The sequence below is a fragment of the Oncorhynchus mykiss genome, chromosome 27 (assembly GCF_013265735.2).
Source record: "Oncorhynchus mykiss isolate Arlee chromosome 27, USDA_OmykA_1.1, whole genome shotgun sequence".
NCBI lineage: Eukaryota > Metazoa > Chordata > Actinopteri > Salmoniformes > Salmonidae > Oncorhynchus > Oncorhynchus mykiss.
The window spans coordinates 49665697-49687633 of NC_048591.1; the positions used below are offsets into that span (position 1 = coordinate 49665697).

Consider the following 21937-nt stretch of genomic DNA (forward strand, 5'->3'; position numbering starts at 1 on the left):
TCTCTGGTGTTTATCTCTACTAGAATATCATGTTGTTGTCTGAATCCTCTCTGGTGTTTATCTCTACTAGAATATCATGTTGTTGTCTGAATCCTCTCTGGTGTTTATCTCTACTAGAATATCATGTTGATGTAGCTGTCTGAATCCTCTCTGGTGTTTATCTCTACTAGAATATCATGTTGTTGTCTGAATCCTCTCTGGTGTTTATCTCTCCTAGAATATCATGTTGATGTAGCTGTCTGAATCCCCTCTGGTGTTTATCTCTACTAGAATATCATGTTGCTGTCTGAATCCTCTCTGGTGTTTATCTCTACTAGAATATCATGTTGTTGTCTGAATCCTCTCTGGTGTTTATCTCTACTAGAATATCATGTTGTTGTCTGAATCCTCTCTGGTGTTTATCTCTACTAGAATATCATGTTGATGTAGTTGTCTGAATCCTCTCTGGTGTTTATCTCTACTAGAATATCATGCTGCTGTCTGAATCCTCTCTGGTGTTTATCTCTACTAGAATATCATGTTGCTGTCTGAATCCTCTCTGGTGTTTATCTCTACTAGAATATCATGTTGATGTAGCTGTCTGAATCCTCTCTGGTGTTTATCTCTACTAGAATATCATGTTGTTGTCTGAATCCTCTCTGGTGTTTATCTCTACTAGAATATCATGTTGTTGTCTGAATCATCTCTTGTGTTTATCTCATTATTTCCATTATTTGTGTAAATATTTGTATGAACTTAACAAGATTCAACAACTGAGACGTAGACTGAACAAGTTCCACATACATGTGACTAACAGAAATGGAATAATGTGTCCTGAACAAAGGGGGTGTCAAAAGTAACAGTCAGTATCTGGTGTTGCTACCAGCTGCTTTAAGTACTGCATGACATCTCCTCCTCATGGACTGCATTAGATTTTCCAGTTCTTGCTGTGAGGTTTTAGCCCACTCTTCCACCAAGGCACCTGCAAATTCCCGGACATTTCTGGGGGGAATGGACCTAGCCCTCACCCTCCGATCCAAGAGGTCCCAGACATTTCTGGGGGGAATGGCCCTAGCCCTCACCCTCCGATCCAAGAGGTCCCAGACTTTTCTGGGGGGGAATGGCCCTAGCCCTCACCCTCCGATCCAAGAGGTCCCAGACATTTCTGGTGGGGAATGGCCCTAGCCCTCACCCTCCGATCCAAGAGGTCCTAGACATTTCTGGGGGGAATGGACCTAGCCCTCACCCTCCGATCCAAGAGGTCCCAGACTTTTCTGGGGGGGAATGGCCCTAGCCCTCACCCTCCGATCCAACAGGTCCCAGACGTGTTCAATGGGATTGAGATCCTGGCTCTTCACTGGCCATGGCAGAACACTGACATTCCTGTCTTGCAGGAAATCACACACCGAAGAATGACCAGTATGTCTGGTGGCATTGTCATGCTGGGGGGTCATGTCAGGATAAGCCTGCAGGAAGCGTACCACATGAGAGAGGAGGACGTCTTCCCCGTAATGCACAGCATTAAGATTGCCTGCAATGACAACAAGCTCAGTCCCATGATGCTGTGACACACCGCCCCAGACCATGACGGACCCTCCACCTCCAAATCGATCCCACTCCAGTGTAACGCTCATTACTTTGACGATAAACACGAATCCGACCATCACTCCCGGTGAGACAAAACCACGACTTGTCAGTGAAGAGCACTTTTTGCCAGTCCTGTCTGGTCCAGCGACGGTGGGTTTGTGCCCATAGGCGACGTTGTTGCCGGTGATGTCTGGTGAGGACCTGCCTTACAACAGGCCTACAAGCCCTCAGTCCAGCCTCTCTCAGCCTATTGCAGACAGTCTGAGCAGTGATGGAGGGATTGTGCGTTCCTGGTGTAACTGGGGCAGTTGTTGTTGCCATCCTGTACCTGTCCCGCAGGTGTGATGTTCGTATGTACAGATCCTGTGCAGGTGTTGTTACATGTGGTCTGCCACAGAGAGGATGATCAGCTGTCCTTCTATAGGTGTTTTTTCAGAGTCAGTAGAAAGGCCTCTTTAGTGTCCTAAGTTTTCATAACTGTGACCTTAATTGCCTTTCGTCTGTAGGCTGTTAGTGTCTTAACGACCGTTCCATAGGTGAATGTTCATTCATTGTTTATGGTTAATTGAACAAGCATGGGAAACAGTGTTTAAACCCTTTTCAATGAAGATCTGTGAAGTTTTTACAAATTATCTTTCAACGACAGGTTCCTGAAAAAGGGACATTTATATTTTTGCTGAGTTTAATTTGGTACAGCAGGGTTAATATAAGCCTCAGTTTATGCCTGTCTGACTTTGGAAACAATGTTTCACTTTTGAATCTCAAAAAGACTATTAGATCTTTCAGAATACCAACTTGTTGTGGGAGGAGATTTAAAATCAGGTATGTAATTCTCAGTTGGATAGGTTTCGTGTTTCATCTCACTTTCAAACTGATCAGGCCTCTGGTGATCTCATCTCATTTGCTGCAGAGCTTAATATTTTAGATGCCTGGCGTTTTAGGAATTTTACTGTCAAAGATTATTTTTAAATTCTTCAAGACATAATACATTTTCACGGATAGATAACATATTTGTATCTCCCTATATAAACAGGTGTATTCAGACAACCGAGCTGCTCCCCATAGGCATTTCTGACCATGGAGCTGTCCTGTGTAGTATCTAACATGACAACTACAAACAGAAAAGTGCCAGAAGATTGAGCTTTAACACAACTTTGCTGCAGAATAAGGCTTTTTATGACACGACTTCTAGCAAAGTTGAAATCATTTATTATTTTTGTCACTTTAGTAGGTGACAAAATGCTTTTGGGGGGGAAACTGTACCTCGTAAAAAAAAGTAGTAGATCTCGAAAAACAGATTTCTCTGTTTGAAAACGAGCAGAAACAAAAACGTACCGAGCAAAAGGGGAAGATATCAACAGCATTAAAACACGAGTATAACACTTCAATCTAAAGCAGAGTGTATAATGCATCGCACAAGAGTAACATACCATTCTGAGAGGGAAAAAGCTAGAAGACTTTTGGCTGCAAGGCTGAAGCAAAATGAGGCCTGTTCTTGTATCAATACAATTCAAACACCATCTGGTAAGATGTCGCATGACCTGGCAGAAATTAAAGATACGTTTAGTCAGTTTTATTCTCAATGATATACGTCAGAGGCGGACCCTGATCATAGTAAGATGAAACACTTCTTATCATCATTAGACCCAAACTCGACAATCTGCATTCCTTGACTCCCCACTTCCTCTTGAAGAACTCATTTACATGAAAAGAGGCAAATCACGAGGACTTGATGGTTTCCCTCCATAGCTGTTTCTTGAAACATGGGATATTGTCGGGCCACTAATTGGTTCTATCAATCATGCATAAAAACTTGGAGAATTCCATATAGACCAAAACACCTCACTGATTATGGTTTTGTTAAAAAAGGGCAAATCTCCCCTAGACTGTAAATGTTATATGGCCCTTAAGCCTTATTATACTAGAGCTCAAGCTGTTTGCAAAGGTACTTGCCATCAGATTGGAACAGCTTGTAGGAAATCTAACCAGCGATGATCAAACTGGGTATATAAAGGGTCGTTTAGCCTCAGACAATATTAGACGTCTATTCCATACCATAAATGTGTCTGAAAACGACTCAGTCCCTGCTGCACTTTTTAGTTCAGATGCAGAAAAAGCCTTTGATAGGCTAGAACATTTTATGGTGTGTTTTGGAGTCATTTGGTATTGGTAAAGGATTTATCTCCATGTTAAAAACATTGTATTCTGCATCCCAAGCAGTTGTGCAGACGTGAAACATTCTATCCAAGACTTTCTGTTTAAAACGTCCCACAAAACAAGGATGTCCATTATCACCAATGCTCTTTGCCCTGTCTTTGGAGCCCCTTGCTCCAGCGATTAGATCGGACCCACCTATTTCACCCTTCAATATTAAAAAGGTACGCAGCATGAAGTGTCATTCTATGACACCTTATTGTATTTCTCAGACATCTCAATTTCCCACAGATTCTGAAGTTGTTTACTCTTTTCAGTTCATTCTTTATTTATTTGGGCATATGCATACTCACCAAATTTTCCCAAGGTTGCAGAAGGAACAAACTAAAAGTCAAACTAAAAGAGGAAATCACCTCTGATTTGCAGAGATATTGCTTTCTTAAAATCTCATTACAAAGCAGCTATAGTAAAAAGGAACGTATTCGACCGACTAAATTGTATTTTCCCTATGCTGCCTATACCTCATCCGCCAAAATAGGAATTCTTGTCAATGACCTCAAAGTTTCTTTGGAATGATATAAAGCCACACATTCAATATGATACTCTTACGCGGTTAAAGGGAACAGGAGGTTTGTCTCATCCCATTTACAAATTATATATATATATATATTACTGGTCTTTCAAAATAAAATCCTTGAGAGTTTATTCCCATGATTCTGTTGCAGCTTCTTGGAGAGGCGAATCACTTGATGCGCCGACTTACAGATCTATTTTTTTCAACGTAAAAACAGCATTCAAATATTGTGGATCAATTATTTCCAACTCACTACAAGTATGGTAATACACTGAGAAACATATAGGCAACACTAAGACGTTCTGTGAATCTTCTCCTATATGGCCATAACCTGCTGACAAACAATGAGCCTTTTGTCTACCCGAACGGAAAAGGGTGAGTATCACTTGCGAGACATGTATAATGATAAGAGGCTAATGACGTTACAGGACCTCAAACAAATGTATTCACTTCCAGGCTTTTCATGGTTCCTTTACTTACAGTTAAGATCTTCGTTAAAAGCGTATGGTGTACCATGGGATGCCCAGTTAACATCCCACATAATGCTTACATGGATAGACCCTTCATTAACATCTAAAATGGTCTCTGCCACTTATGATTGGCTGCTGTCTGTTAAATACTCTACATTGGGTGTCACTCTAGTATGGAACTGTGAAATGCAGGGATTGGGGCACGTGCTGAACCGGGATACCATCTGGGAATATGTATGTGTTACCTCTAGAAACCCAGAATACCAGTTTATACATTAGAAGCATAGAGAGGTTATCCCCATTTAGATGTTTTAAGATGAATCTGATTCCTACTCCAATATGTGATAGATGACATATGCATGTTGTTGGAACACTAATGGACATGTTTTGGGACTGTCATGTGGTGTCCCAGTTCTGGTCACATGTTTTGGGACTGTCATGTGGTGTCCCAGTTCTGGTCATTCAAGGGTTTTTCTTAATTTTTTACTATTTTCTACATTGCAGAATAATTGTGAAGACATCAAAACTATGAAATAACACACATGGAATCATGTAGTAACCAAACAAGTGTTAAACAAATGAAAATATATTTTATATTCTTCAAAGTAGCCACCCTTAGCCTTGATGACAGCTTTGCACACTCTTGGCATTCTCTCAAACATCTTCATGAGGAATGCTTTTCCAACAGTCTTGAAGGAGTTCCCACACATGCTGAGCACTTGTTGGCTGCATTTCCTTCACTCTGCGGTCCAACTCGTCCCAAACCATCTGAATTAGGTTGAGGTCAGGTGATTGTGGAGGCCAGGTCATGTGACGCAGCACTCCATCACTCTCCTTCTTGGTCAAATAGCCCTTACACAGCCTGGAGGTGTGTTGGGTCAATGTCCTGTTGATAAACAAATGATAATCCCAATAAGCGCGAACCAGACGGATTGGCGTATCGCTGCAGAATGCTGTGGTAGCCATGCTAGTTAAGTGTGCCTTGAATTCTAAATAAATCGCTGACAGTGTCACCAGCAAAGCACCCCCACACCATCACACCTCCTCCTCCATGCTTCCCGATGGGAATCACACATGTGGAGATCATCCGTTCACCTACTTTGCATCTCACAAAAACTAGGCATTTGGAACCTAAAATCTAAAATTTCAACTCATCAGATCAAAGGACAAAATTCCACCGGTCTAATGTCCATTGCTCATGTTCTTGGCCCAAGCAAGTCTCTTCTTCCAATTGGTGTCCTTTAGTAGTGGTTTCTTTGCAGCAATTTGACCATGAATGCCTCATTCATGCAGTCTCCTCTGAACAGTTGATGTTGAGATGTGTCTGTTACTTGAACTCTGAATAATTTATTTGGGCTGCAATGTCTGAGGCTGGTAACTCTAATGAACTTATCCTCCTCTGCAACAGAGGTAACTCTGGGTCTTTCCTTTCCTGTGGCAGTCCTCATGAGAGCCAGTTTCATCATAGCGCTTGATGGTTTTTGCGACTGCACTTGAAGAAACTTTCAAAGTTCTTGAAATGTTCCTAATTGACTGACCTTCATGTCTTAAAGTGATGATGGACTGTTGTTTCTCTTTGCTTATTTGAGCTGTTCTTGCCATAATATGGACTTGGTCTTTTACCAAATAGGGATATCGTCTGAATACCACCCCTACCTTGTCACAACACAACTCAAACGCATTAAGAAGGAAAGAAATTCCACAAATAAACTTTTAACTTGGCACACCTGTTCATTGAAATGTATTCCAGGTGACTACCTCATGAAGCTGGTTGAGAGAATGCCAAGAGTATGCAAAGGCAAATGGTGGCTACTTTGAAGAATCTCAAATATAAAATATATTTAGAAATATTTTTAGGGGTTACTACATGACTCCATAGTTCTTTCATAGTGTTGATGTCTTCACTATTATTCTACAATGTAGACACTAGTAAAAATGAACAAAAACCTTATGAGTATGAGTAGGTGTCTAGTTGTGGAACTGGACTAGATTGTGAACGTCTCTTGGCAGAATGCTTGACTGTGGGTCATAAGCACAATAACGTTCCAACTGCAACACTCCAAACGATTTGCTCTCGAATTCGAGTTTCTTGAACAATGGGAGACTGTATATGTTTTGGGTCAACAAAGCTGTGTCCATCATAACATTCCATAAATAATCACCATGCGATCAATTGTCAGTTGTAAACATGTCTTTTTCCCCATCTGCCTGCATCATGAGGTATTTCCCTTGCTCACATGATGGACAGTTGCTGGTCGCTGAGACAGATGAGAGCACATTAACCCTGCTGTAGAGTTCATTGCGGCCAGCAGGTCAAACGAACAACTAAGATGAATGAGTCATTCGAAAAATACAAATCATGACCCTCGAGTCAATAAAGAGAATGAATCATGTGCTAACTGCACATCCCTACTCTGTAGCACCACAGATAGTGAACGGAGACGAGACGAGATGATGTTTTACTGAGCCAGTTGAAATGTCATTATCATGGACATTATCATGGACATATCCAAGTAAATGCCAATAGAAAAAAGGCTCAAACAAAGGAAAATGCAGCTAGTGTCCTGTCATTCCAGGTTCAATGTTTGACATGACTGAGTTAGCTGAGCTAGCTAGCTAGCTAGCTAGCAAGTGACAAGAACGTTATCCAGCCTGATTAGCAACCATTTTGTTTAGAAAGGACGACCAGACCTTTTGCATAGAAACTATTTTAACATAATGAACGACTGGCGTCAGCAACATGACCAAAATAACTAACATCCAGAGGTTTGTCTGGACTATGTCTTCTGGTGGAATAATTACATTGTATGAATTAAATTAATCAAAATAAAGTTTTAATGAAAATATGTCATTCATTATTATTTTAAAATGTTGGTAACAGTTTAATAAAGGCAATAAGGCATTCGAGGCCGTTTTTGATCATGAATACAGTGACAGGTAAATGGGTTGACTGGCCCTCATGATGCAGCACTGCCTCTTATCTGTATTCATGCTACAGCACTGCCTCTTACCTGTGACTCTATTCATGATACAGCACTGCCTCTTACCTGTGACTCTATTCATGATACAGCACTGCCTCTTACCTGGGACTCTATTCATGATACAGCACTGCCTCTTACCTGTGACTGTATTCATGATACAGCACTGCCTCTTACCTGTGACTGCATTCATGATGCAGTACTGCCTCTTACCTGTATTCATGATACAGCACTGCCTCTTACCTGTGACTCTATTCATGATACAGCACTGCCTCTTACCTGTGACTGTATTCATGATACAGCACTGCCTCTTACCTGTGACTGTATTCATGATGCAGCACTGCCTCTTACCTGTATTCATGATACAGAACTGCCTCTTACCTGGGACTCTATTCATGCTACAGCACTGCCTCTTACATGTGACTGTATTCGTGATACAGCACTGCCTCTTACCTGTGACTCTATTCATGCTACAGCACTGCCTCTTACCTGTGACTGTATTCATGATACAGCACTGCCTCTTACCTGTGACTGTATTCATGATACAGCACTGCCTCTTACCTGTGACTGTATTCATGATACAGCACTGCCTCTTACCTGTGACTGTATTCATGATACAGCACTGCCCCTTACCTGTGACTGTATTCATGATACAGCACTGCCTCTTACCTGTGACTGTATTCATGATGCAGCACTGCCTCTTACCTGTATTCATGATACAGAACTGCCTCTTACCTGGGACTCTATTCATGCTACAGCACTGCCTCTTACATGTGACTGTATTCGTGATACAGCACTGCCTCTTACCTGTGACTCTATTCATGCTACAGCACTGCCTCTTACCTGTGACTGTATTCATGATACAGCACTGCCTCTTACCTGTGACTGTATTCATGATACAGCACTGCCTCTTACCTGTGACTGTATTCATGATACAGCACTGCCTCTTACCTGTGACTGTATTCATGATACAGCACTGCCTCTTACCTGTGACTGTATTCATGTGCCTTGCTGCTTAATTAAAGTGTACATACAGTACCCCCCCCCCCTCCTCTATACAGCTCAGGTTTGTATGAGAGGTGTACTCACGGTCTTTCTTGGTCTTGGCGGTGCTAGCGGTCGATGCAGGGCCCTGGCCGATACTGTTGAAGCCTCTGACTGTGATGAGGTACACGCTGTTCCCCTCCAGGCCTGTCAGCACCATAGACGTCTCGTTCCCCACTGTCTTCTTCCGGTTCCCTGACTCCTCCTGCTCACTGTCCTTCGTGTAGCTCACCTGACAAAAGAAGACATTGGTTGTGTCTCTTTAAAAACTTGTCTTTTATTGTAGTATTTACATGTATTTGTTTTATTTAGATTTATCTAATGAAAAATGTTATGTATAATGCACACACACACCTCGTATCCCCGTGGTCTCCCAGGGCCAGGGTTGGGTGGCCTCCAAGTTACTTTGATTTCCGAAGAGGAAATGCTGGAAGCTTTCACCTCAGACGGGGCCTCTCTGGGCTCTGTAGAGGATAAAACACACGCACGCACGCACGCGCGCACACACACACACACACACACACACACACACACACACACACACACACACACACACACACACACACACACACACACACACACACACACACACACACACACACACACACACACACACACACACACACACACACACACAATCCAATCAACCTTAGAAACCCCACAGACACACAAAATGCAGTCACACTATAACTGCTGCAAGTTGCCTCCTGTGTGTCTTGTAGAAAAGCCGCATAATGCCGTGTTGATTGCACAATGAGTAATGTACAGTAGATCTCTACAGTTAATCAGTACATATTGATAACAGTCTATCAGTACATATTGATAACAGTCTATCAGTACATATTGATAACAGTATATCAGTACATATTGATAACAGTCTATCAGTACATATTGATAACAGTAAATCTCTACAGTCGATCAGTACATGTTGATAACAGTCTAACAGTACATATTGATAACAGTCTATCAGTACATATTGATAACAGTCTATCAGAACATATTGACAACAGTAAAACTCTACAGTTAATCAGTATTGCTATTATGTTTCATCAAGTGGTGTGTTTCATGATTACTTTCATAGTAGATCAGTCATACAGTACAGTGAATAGTATCTGAATCCCAGGGGAGATCAGAGGATAAATAGATTACATAAAGGGACACATTGTCAGTGTATAGAGGGTACTTCTTCTTGACTAACATTTCAAACATCAACAAATTAACCACTAGACCAGGGCTGTCAAACATTTGGTGGTTTGAGTAAAACAGTTTCCAGCTCGCTAATAATCACATCAATGAAAGTAAGACAGTCAGGGAGTAGACAAAATCACAAAATGATAACTAGAGGACTATTTTTGGCAGATTTACACAGTGAGGAAAAATGACACATTTTCAGTGTCTCCCTCTGGACCTCGTTGAATACCGAATGCGGCCCACGGGGAAAAATGAGTTCGACAGCCCTGCTCTAGAGCAGGGTTTTCTAAACTCGGTCCTGGGGCCCCGACCCCTCGGTCCTGGGGCCTACCCTGGGTGCACGTTTAGTTTTTGCCCTAGCTCTACACAGCTAATTCAAATAACAAACACATCATCATGCTTTTATTACTTGAATCAGCTGTGTTGTGCTTGGGCAAAAACCAAAACCTGGAACCAGGGGGCCCCTGGACCGAGAACTAAGATGTGATGTTTTGCCTTTGCTTTTTACTTGTGAGAACTAGTAGAACTGAGGATGTGACAGTAGAACTGACAGTGGAACTGACAGTAGAACTGACAGTAGAACTGACAGTAGAACTGAGGACGTGACAGTAGAACTGACAGTGGAACTGACAGTAGAACTGACAGTAGAACTGACAGTAGAACTGAGGACGTGACAGTAGAACTGACAGTAGAACTGAGGACGTGACAGTAGAACTGAGTACGTGACAGTAGAACTGAGGACGTGACAGCAGAACTGAGGACGTGACAGTAGAACTGACAGTAGAACTGAGGACGTGACAGTAGAACTGACAGTAGAACTGAGGACGTGACATTAGAACTGACAGTAGAACTGAGGACGTGACAGTAGAACTGTCAGTAGGACTGACAGTAGAACTGAGGACGTGACATTAGAACTGACAGTAGAACTGAGGACGTGACATTAGAACTGACAGTAGAACTGTCAGTAGAACTGAGGACGTGACAGTAGAACTGACAGTAGAACTGACAGTAGAACTGAGGACGTGACAGTAGAACTGACAGTAGAACTGAGGACGTGACAGTAGAACTGTCAGTAGAACTGAGTACGTGACATTAGAACTGACAGTAGAACTGACAGTGGAACTGAGGACGTGACAGTAGAACTGTCAGTAGAACTGAGTACGTGACAGTAGAACTGAGGACGTGACAGTAGAACTGAGGACGTGACAGTAGAACTGTCAGTAGAACTGAGTACATGACAGTAGAACTGAGGACGTGACAGTAGAACTGAGGACGTGACAGTAGAACTGAGAACGTGACAGTAGAACTGAGGACGTGACAGAAGAACTGAGGACGTGACAGTAGAACTGAGAACGTGACAGTAGAACTGAGGACGTGACAGTAGAACTGAGGACGTGACAGTAGAACTGAGGACGTGACAGTAGAACTGAGGACGTGACAGTAGAACTGACAGTAGAACTGAGGACGTGACAGTAGAACTGTGGACGTGACAGTAGAACTGAGGACGTGACAGTAGAACTGAGGACGTGACAGTAGAACTGAGAACGTGACAGTAGAACTGAGGACGTGACAGTAGAACTGACAGTAGAACTGAGGACGTGACAGTAGAACTGAGGACGTGACAGTAGAACTGAGGACGTGATAGTAGAACTGACAGTAGAACTGAGGACGTGACAGTAGAACTGAGGACGTGACAGTAGAACTGAGGACGTGATAGTAGAACTGACAGTAGAATTGAGGACGTGACAGTAGAACTGAGGACGTGACAGTAGAACTGAGGACGTGACAGTAGAACTGAGAACGTGACAGTAGAACTGAGGACGTGACAGTAGAACTGACAGTAGAACTGAGGACGTGACAGTAGAACTGAGGACGTGACAGTAGAACTGACAGTAGAACTGAGGACGTGACAGTAAAACTGAGAACGTGACAGTAGAACTGAGGACGTGACAGTAGAACTGAGAACATGACAGTAGAACTGACAGTAGAACTGAGGATGTGACAGTAGAACTGAGGACGTGACAGTAGAACTGAGGACGTGACAGTAGAACTGAGGACGTGACAGTAGAACTGAGAACGTGACAGTAGAACTGAGGACGTGACAGTAAAACTGAGGACGTGACAGTAGAACTGAGAACGTGACAGTAGAACTGACAGTAGAACTGAGAACGTGACAGTAGAACTGAGGACGTGACAGTAGAACTGAGAACGTGACAGTAGAACTGAGGACATGACAGTAAAACTGAGGACGTGACAGTAGAACTGAGGACGTGACAGTAGAACTGAGGACGTGACAGTAGAACTGAGGACGTGACAGTAGAACTGAGGACGTGACAGTAGAACTGAGAACGTGACAGTAGAACTGAGGACGTGACAGTAGAACTGAGGACGTGACAGTAGAACTGACAGTAGAACTGAGGACGTGACATTAGAACTGACAGTAGAACTGTCAGTAGAACTGAGGACGTGACAGTAGAACTTACAGTAGAACTGACAGTAGAACTGAGGACGTGACAGTAGAACTGACAGTAGAACTGAGTACGTGACAGTAGAACTGACAGTAGAACTGACAGTAGAACTGAGGACGTGACAGTAGAACTGACAGTAGAACTGAGGACGTGACATTAGAACTGACAGTAGAACTGTCAGTAGAACTGAGGACGTGACAGTAGAACTGACAGTAGAACTGACAGTAGAACTGAGGACGTGACAGTAGAACTGACAGTAGAACTGAGTACGTGACAGTAGAACTGACAGTAGAACTGACAGTAGAACTGAGGACGTGACAGTAGAACTGACAGTAGAACTGAGGACGTGACAGTAGAACTGTCAGTAGAACTGAGTACGTGACATTAGAACTGACAGTAGAACTGACAGTGGAACTGAGGACGTGACAGTAGAACTGTCAGTAGAACTGAGTACGTGACAGTAGAACTGAGGACGTGACAGTAGAACTGAGGACGTGACAGTAGAACTGTCAGTAGAACTGAGTACGTGACAGTAGAACTGAGGACGTGACAGTAGAACTGAGGACGTGACAGTAGAACTGAGAACGTGACAGTAGAACTGAGGACGTGACAGAAGAAGTGAGGACGTGACAGTAGAACTGAGAACGTGACAGTAGAACTGAGGACGTGACAGTAGAACTGAGGACGTGACAGTAGAACTGAGGACGTGACAGTAGAACTGAGGACGTGACAGTAGAACTGACAGTAGAACTGAGGACGTGACAGTAGAACTGTGGACGTGACAGTAGAACTGAGGACGTGACAGTAGAACTGAGGACGTGACAGTAGAACTGAGAACGTGACAGTAGAACTGAGGACGTGACAGTAGAACTGATAGTAGAACTGAGGACGTGACAGTAGAACTGAGGACGTGACAGTAGAACTGAGGACGTGATAGTAGAACTGACAGTAGAACTGAGGACGTGACAGTAGAACTGAGGACGTGACAGTAGAACTGAGGACGTGATAGTAGAACTGACAGTAGAACTGAGGACATGACAGTAGAACTGAGAACGTGACAGTAGAACTGAGGACGTGACAGTAGAACTGACAGTAGAACTGAGGACGTGACAGTAGAACTGAGGACGTGACAGTAGAACTGACAGTAGAACTGAGGACGTGACAGTAAAACTGAGAACGTGACAGTAGAACTGAGGACGTGACAGTAGAACTGAGAACATGACAGTAGAACTGACAGTAGAACTGAGGACGTGACAGTAGAACTGAGGACGTGACAGTAGAACTGAGGACGTGACAGTAGAACTGAGGACGTGACAGTAGAACTGAGAACGTGACAGTAGAACTGAGGACGTGACAGTAAAACTGAGGACGTGACAGTAGAACTGAGAACGTGACAGTAGAACTGACAGTAGAACTGAGAACGTGACAGTAGAACTGAGGACGTGACAGTAGAACTGAGAACGTGACAGTAGAACTGAGGACATGACAGTAAAACTGAGGACGTGACAGTAGAACTGAGAACGTGACAGTAGAACTGAGGACGTGACAGTAGAACTGAGGACGTGACAGTATAACTGAGGACGTGACAGTAGAACTGAGGACGTGACAGTAGAACTGAGAACGTGACAGTAGAACTGAGGACGTGACAGTAGAACTGAGGACGTGACAGTAGAACTGACAGTAGAACTGAGGACGTGACAGTAGAACTGAGGATGTGACAGTAGAACTGAGAGCGTGACAGTAGAACTGAGGACGTGACAGTAGAACTGAGAACGTGACAGTAGAACTGAGGACGTGACAGTAGAACTGAGAACGTGACAGTAGACCTGAGAACGTGACAGTAGAACTGAGAACGTGACAGTAGAACTGAGGGCGTGACAGTAGAACTGAGGACATGACAGTAGAACTGAGGACGTGACAGTAGAACTCACACCTTTTGTACTAATGTTGCAGCATCTCGGCTTTCGTCAGCCATGTGACTTCTGAAATTATATAATTTGTAAGGCGACTTGAAGGAGCGACTTCCCTTTGAATAATTTTTACTTTCCCAACCCCTGCAAAGAAGTACTTAGATGTCCTGACCCCTCCTGTCTCAGCCTCCAGTATTTATGCTGCAGTAGTTTATGTGTCGGTTGGCTAGGGTCAGTCTGTTATATCTGGAGTATTTCTCCTGTCTTATCCGGTGTCCTGTGTGAAATTAAGTATGCTCTCTCTAATTCTTTCTTTCTTTCTTTCTTTCGTTCTTTCTTTCTTTCTTTCTTTCTTTCTTTCTTTCTTTCTTTCTTTCTTTCTTTCTTTCTTTCTTTCTTTCTCTCTCGGAGGACCTGAGCCCTAGGACCATGCCTCAGGACTACCTGGCATGATGATTCCTTGCTGTCCCCAGTCCACCTAGCCGTGCTGACCTGTTGCACCCTCGACAACCACTGTGATTACTATTATTTGACCATGCTGGTCATTTATGAACATTTGAACATCTTGGCCATGTTCTGTTATTATCTCCACCCGGGACAGCCAGAAGAGGACTGGCCACCCCACATAGCCTGGTTCCTCTCTAGGTTTCTTCCTAGGTTCCTGCCTTTCTAGGGAGTTTTTCCTAGCCACCGTGCTTCTACACCTGCATTGCTTGCTGTTTGGGGTTTTAGGCTGGGTTTCTGTACAGCACTTTGAGATATCAGCTGATGTAAGAAGGGCTATATAAATACATTTGATTTGATTTGATGTGCGAGTGCAATAACTCACCCCCCTCTGCAGAGTACACAGTGACCACACCACTGAAGGGTCCGTCTCCCTTGTTGTTGTACACTCCCACCTTCACTTCGAAGGGGGTGAGGGGAGGGAAGGTCTCATCTCTGTACTTGTACATAGTGGAATCTGCTGATGTCACCATCTTCTCCTTCCATCCTCGCGTTCCATTGGCTCTGAACGCCACGATGTAGCCAAAGCCCTCCCCATTCTGGAACTCCTCAGACACAGGCTAGAATACAGGGAATACATTTTTTTGTTGGACATGTAAATCTAATCGATGACGACACCATGAGGTAACTTAAATATCTGAATTAATGAATTCATCCTCTGAAATATGAGTCCACTGACTCGAATTACTGTATTATATCCTGGTAGTAGCCTTGTAGGAGCCTACCCCACTGAACGTCTGTAGCTTACAGTATAACAGAAAATTAAAAAGTGAGTAGAGAAGTTAGATAAATCAGTCCATGTAAATTAGAGTACATGGAAATGAAACCATTTTGCTTGGTCTGACCCCTGAGCCAAGCATAGCTACACCAATCCCCCTGAGCTAAGCATAGCTACACCAATCCCCATGAGATCTCCCCACATAACATAGCTACACCAATCCCACTGAGCTAAGCATAGCTACACCAATCCCCATGAGATCTCCCCACATAACATAGCTACACCAATCCCCCGGAGATCTCCCCACAAAACATAGCTACACCAATCCCACTGAGCTAAGCATAGCTACACCAATCCCCATGAGATCTCCCCACATAACATAGCTACACCAATCCCCATGAGATCTCCCCACATAACATAACATAACACCTGCTTACAAGCAAAAAGCAGGAAGCACCAGTGACTTGGTCTATTAAAAAGTGGTCAGATGAAGCAGATGCTAAACTACAGGACTGTTTTGCTAGTACACCACATCAGTCACTGTCTTCATCAATAAGTGCATCGATGACATTGTCCCCACAGTGACTGTACGTACATACCCCAACCAGTAGCCATGGATTAAAGGCAACATTTGCACTGAGCTAAAGTGTTGAGCTGTCGTTTTCAAGGTGCGGGACTCTAACCCGGAAGCTTACAAGAAATCCTGCGATGCCCTTCGATGAACCATCAAACAGGCAAAGCGTCAATACAGATGCTAAGATTGAATGATACGACACCGGCTCCGATGCTCGTCGGATGTGGCATGGCTTCCAAACTATTACAGACTACAAAGGGAAGCCCAGCCGTGAGCTGCCCGGTGATACGAGTCTACCAGACGAGCTAAATCACTTCTATGCTCGCATCAAGGCAAGCAACACTGAGCCATGCATGAGAGCACCAGCTGTTCCGGACGACTGTGTGATCACTCTCTCCGTAGCCAACGTGAGTAAATCCTTTAAACAGGTCAACATAGGCTGCGGGGACAGACGGATTACAGGACGTGTGCTCCAGGCATGTGCTGACCAACTGGCAGGTGTCTTCACTGACATTTTCAACATGTCCCTGATTGAGTGTGTAATACCAACATGTTTCAAGTAGACCACCATAGTCCCTGTGCCAAGAACACAAAGGCAACCTGCCTAAATAACTACAGACCTGTAGCACTCACGTCCATAGCCATGAAAGGTTGGAAATGGCTCACATGAACGCCATTATCCCAGAAAACCTAGACCCACTCCAATTTGCATACCAACCTAACATATTCACAGATGATGCAATCTCTATTGCACTCCACACTGCCCTTTCCCACCTGGACAAAAGGAACACTTATGTGAGAATGCTGTTCATTGACTACAGCTCAGCGTTCAACACCATAGTACCCTCAAAGCTCATCACCAAGCTAAGGACCCTGGGACTAAACACATCCTTCTGCAACTGGATCCTGGACTTCCTGACTGGCTGCCTCCAGGTGGTGAGGGTAGGTAGCAACACATCTGCCACGCTGATCCTCAACACTGGAACTCCCCAGGGGTGCATGCTCAGTACCCTCCTGTACTCCCTGTTCACCCATGACTGCATGGCCAGGCATGACTCCAACACCATCATTAAGTTTGCTGACAATACAACAGTGGTAGGCCTGATCAACGACAACGACGAGACAGCCTATATGGAGGAGGTCAGAGACCTGGCCGGGTGGTGCCAGAATAACAACCTATCCCTCACTGTAACCGAAACTAAGGAGATGATTGTGGACTACAGGAAAAGGAGGACCGAGCACGCCCCCATTCTCATAGACGCGACTGTAGTGGAGCAGGTTGAGAACTTCAAGTTCCTTGGTGTCCACATCAACAACAAACTAGAATGGTCCAAACACACCAAGGCAGTCGTGAAGAGGGCATGACAAAGCCTATTCCCCCTCAGGAAACTAAAAATATTTGGCATGGGTCCTGAGATCCCCAAAAGGTTCTACAGCTGCAACATCGAGAGCATACTGACTGGTTGCATCACTGCCTGGTACGGCAGTTGCTCGGTCTCTGACCGCAAGGCACTACAAAGGTTAGTGCGTACGACCCAGTACATTACTGGGGCTAAGCTGCCTGCCATCCAGGACCTCTACACCAGGCGGTGTCAGAGGAAGCCCCTAAAAATTGTCAAAGACCCCAGCCTCCCCAGTCATAGACTGTTCTCTGTACTACTGCATGGCAAGCGGTACCGGAGCGCCAAGTCTAGGACCAAAAGGCTTCTCAACAGTTTTTACCCCCCAGCCATAAGACTCCTGAACAGGCAATCAAATAGCTATTTGCATTTTGAACCCCCCCCCACAACCCCTCTTTTTACGCTGCTGCTACTCTCTGTCTATCATATATGCACAGTCACTATAACTACATATTCATGTAAATACTACCTCAATTGGCCCGACCAAACAGTGCTCCCGCACATTGGCTAACCGGGCTATCTGCATTGTGTCCCACCACCCGCCAACCCCTCTTTTACACTACTGCTACTCTCTGTTCATCATATATGCAGTCACTTTAACCATATCTACCTGTACATAATACCTCAATCAACCTGGCTAACTGGTGTTTTTATGTATCCTTGCTACTTTTATAGCCTCGCTACTGTATATGGCCTGTCTTTTTACTGTTGTTTTATTTCTTTACCTACCTATTGTTCACCTAATACCTGCTGCCTTGGCAGGAACTAATGGGGATCCATAATAAACCCCAGGAAGAGTAGCTGCTGCCTTGACAGGAACAAATGGGGATCCCTAATAAACCCCAGGAAGAGTAGCTGCTGCCTTGGCAGGAACTAATGGGGATCCATAAAAAATACAAACCCTCCAGGACCAGGGTTGTCCTGACCTAGGCTCTACCACAGTGGACTAACACAGTCTTGTGGCGTGCAGGAGACCCCAGTTGACACAGTCAGTTCCCTTCGCTGTGTAGTGGAGGGTAAACACACCTTCCCTTAGCGGTGTAGTGGAGGGTAAGCACACCTTCCCTTAGCGGTGTAGTGGAGGGTAAACACACCTTCCCTTAGCGGTGTAGTGGAGGGTAAGCACACCTTCCCTTAGCGGTGTAGTGGAGGGTAAACACACCTTCCCTTAGCGGTGTAGTGGAGGGTAAGCACACCTTCCCTTAGCGGTGTAGTGGAGGGTAAACACACCTTCCCTTAGCGGTGTAGTGGAGGGTAAACACACCTTCCCTTAGCGGTGTAGTGGCGGGTAAACACACCTTCCCTTAGCGGTGTAGTGGAGGGTAAGCACACCTTCCCTTAGCGGTGTAGTGGAGGGTAAACTATCTATGGTCCTATGACACAATACCATCAGCAGTTTATCTATACACAGAAACAATCACTTAGAAGGGCTTTATCAACTGATATCAGCCTCCACCATGAACTCACCAGCTCAAAACTTTTTTAATTGACAAGGCATATAATTTCCAGATTTTCTTTTTTTTTTTGTAACCTCTTTGGTAACAGGATTATATCAATGTCTGCAAATGAAACACTAAACAGACAGTAATTAAATCAAAATGCCACAAAGTCCCAGCTGAATCCCTGTAACTTCCAAGCCGTAATGAAATAAATTACTTGTAAATGTCACGCTCTTTGATGGCAAGCATGAACACTTTGCATAGACACATTTGGTGTTGTTTCTGCAGCTATACTGTAAGGTTTAATCTTGGTAAGTCCTTAAGGGTTTTAACTATTGTGTGAATATTTTGTGTTCTTGCTTCAGTTTTGTTTTTCCCCAACCTCAAACCTACTGGAGCACATTGTGTTTATCAATCACATTTATTTATAAAGCCCTTTTTACATCAGCAGATGTCACAAAGTGCTGTACAGTAACCCAGGCTAAAACCCCCAAACAGCAAGCAATGCTGATGTAGAAGCACGGTGGCTAGGAAAAACTCCCTAGAAAGATAGGAACCTGGTGGCCAGTCCTCTTTTGGCTGCGAGGGGTGGAGATTATAAGAGTACATGGCCATTAAGGCCAGATTGTTCTTCAAGATTTTCAATTGTTCATAGATGACCAGCAGGGTCAAATAATAATCACAGTGGTAGAGGGTGAAACAGGTCAGTACCTCAGAAGTAAATGTCAGTTGGCTTTTCATAGCTGAGCAATCAGAGGTCGAGACAGCAGGTGTGGTAGAGAGAGAGAGCAATAGAGAGAGATAATTGAAGACACCATGTCCGAGACAAGGTAGCACGTCTGGTGAACAGGTCAGGGTTCCTGCAGCAGCACGACCAGGTGGACTGGAAACAGCCAGAAGTCATCAGGCCAGGTAGTCCTGAGGCATGGTCCTAGGGCTCAGTTCCTCCGGGAGGAGGGGGAGAGATGGAGAGAGAGAGAGAAATAGAGGGATCATACTTAAATTTACACAGGACACCAGATAAGACAGGAGAATTACACCAGATGAAATAAACTGACCGTAGCTGCCCGGCACTTTGACAAAGCACAGCCCCCACACCACTCAACCCACTCAAGTGACTCACCCCTCCTAGGGACAGCATGGAAGAGCACTAGTAAGCCAGTGACTCAGTCCCCGTAATAGGGTCAGAGGCAGAGAATCCCAGTGGAGAGAAAGGAGCCGGCCAGGCAGAGACAGCAAGGGCGGTTCGTTGCTCCAGAGCCTTTCCGTTCACCTTCCACTCCTGGGCCAGACCACACTCAATCATAAGACATACTGAAGAGATGAGTCTTCAGTAAAGACTTAAAGGTTGAGACCGAGTCTCTCACATGGATAGGTAGACCATTACATAAACATGGAGCTCTATAGAAAGCCCTGCCTCCAGCTGTTTGCTTAGAAATTCTAGGGGCAATAAAAAGGCCTGCGTCTTGTGACCATGGCGTACGTGTAGGTATGTACTGCAGGACCAAATCGGAGAGATGGGTATGAGAAAGTAATGCTGAGAATGTAATACTTTGTAGGTCAGCTGTAAAACCTTGAAGTCAGCCCTAACAGGAAGCTTGACTAGATTCTAGTCAAGATTTTAGCAGCCGTGTCTAGCACTAACTGAAGTTTATTTAGTGCTGTATGTGGGTAGCCGGTAAGTAGAACATTGCAGTAGTCTAATCTGGACGAGACGAAAGCATGGATGAGCTATTCTGCATCAATTTTTAAAAGTTTCAGATTTTTGCAATTTTACAAAGCTGCCCTTGAAATATTCTTGACATGTTTGTCAAAAGAGAGATCAGGGTCCAGAGTAATGCTGAGGTCCTTCACATTTCTATTTGAGACGACTGTATAACCTTTAAGATTAGTTGTCAGATCCAACAGCAGATCTCCAAGGCTACAGTGGGGCCACAGTGTCTCCTGACCCCTCCTGTCTCAGCCTCCAGTATTTATGCTGCAGTAGTTTATGTGTTGCGGGCTAGGGTCAGTCTGTTATATCTGGAGTATTTCTCCAGTGTCCTGCATACGTGTAGGTATGTACGGCAGGAACAAATCGGAAAGATAGGTAGGAGCAAGCCCATGTAATGCTTTGTAGGTTAGCAGTAAAACCTTGAAATCAGCCCTTGCCTTGACAGGAAGCCAGTGTAGGGTGGCTAGCACTGGAGTAATATGATCAAATTTTCTGGTTTTAGTCAGGATTCTAGCAGCCGTATTTAGCACTAACTGAAGTTTATTTAGTGCTTTATCCGGGTAGCCGGAAAGTAGAGCATTGCAGTAGTCTAACCTAGAAGTGACAAAAGCATGGATGTATTTTTCTGCATAATTTTGGGCACAAAGTTTTTGATATTTGCAATGTAACATGGTAGATGGTAAAAAGCTGTCCTGATATGTTCGTCAAAAGAGAGATCAGGGTCCAGAGTAACGCCGAGCTCCTTCACAGTTTTATTTGAGACGACTGTACAACCATCAAGATAATTGTCAGATTCAACAGAAGATCTCTTTGTTTCTTGGGACCTAGAACAAGCATCTCTGTTTTGTCTGAGTTTAAAAGTAGAACATTTGCCGCCATCCACTTCCTTATCTCTGAAACACAGGCTTCCAGGGATGGCAATTTTGGGGCTTTACCATGTTTCATCGAAATGTACAGCTGTGTGTCATCCGCATAGCAGTGAAAGTCAACATTATGTTTCCAAATTACATCACCAAGAGGTAAAATATATAGTGAAAATTAAAGTGGTCCTGAAACGGAACCTTGAGGAACACCAACATTTACAGTTGATTTGTCAGAGGACAAACAATCCACAGAGACAAACTGATATCTTTCCGACAGATAAGATCTAAACCAGGCCAGAACTGGTCTGTGTAGACCAATTTGGGTTTCCAATCTCTCCAAAAGAATGTGGTGATCAATGGTGTCAAAAAG

The 21937-nt window shown here is 44.1% G+C and overlaps 1 protein-coding gene across 1 annotated transcript in view; it reads right to left on the minus strand.

Annotated features, from left to right (window-relative positions):
* LOC110519322 (contactin-5) overlaps positions 1 to 21937 on the minus strand; it is a 560400-nt gene that overhangs the window by 9541 nt on the left and 528922 nt on the right. The window contains exons 19-21 of the mRNA XM_036964829.1: positions 15185 to 15419; positions 9141 to 9250; positions 8832 to 9018 (exon numbers count right to left, since the gene is read on the minus strand). Of these exons, the coding sequence (XP_036820724.1) occupies positions 8832 to 9018; positions 9141 to 9250; positions 15185 to 15419 (532 nt within the window). The remainder of the gene's footprint in view (positions 1 to 8831; positions 9019 to 9140; positions 9251 to 15184; positions 15420 to 21937) is intronic.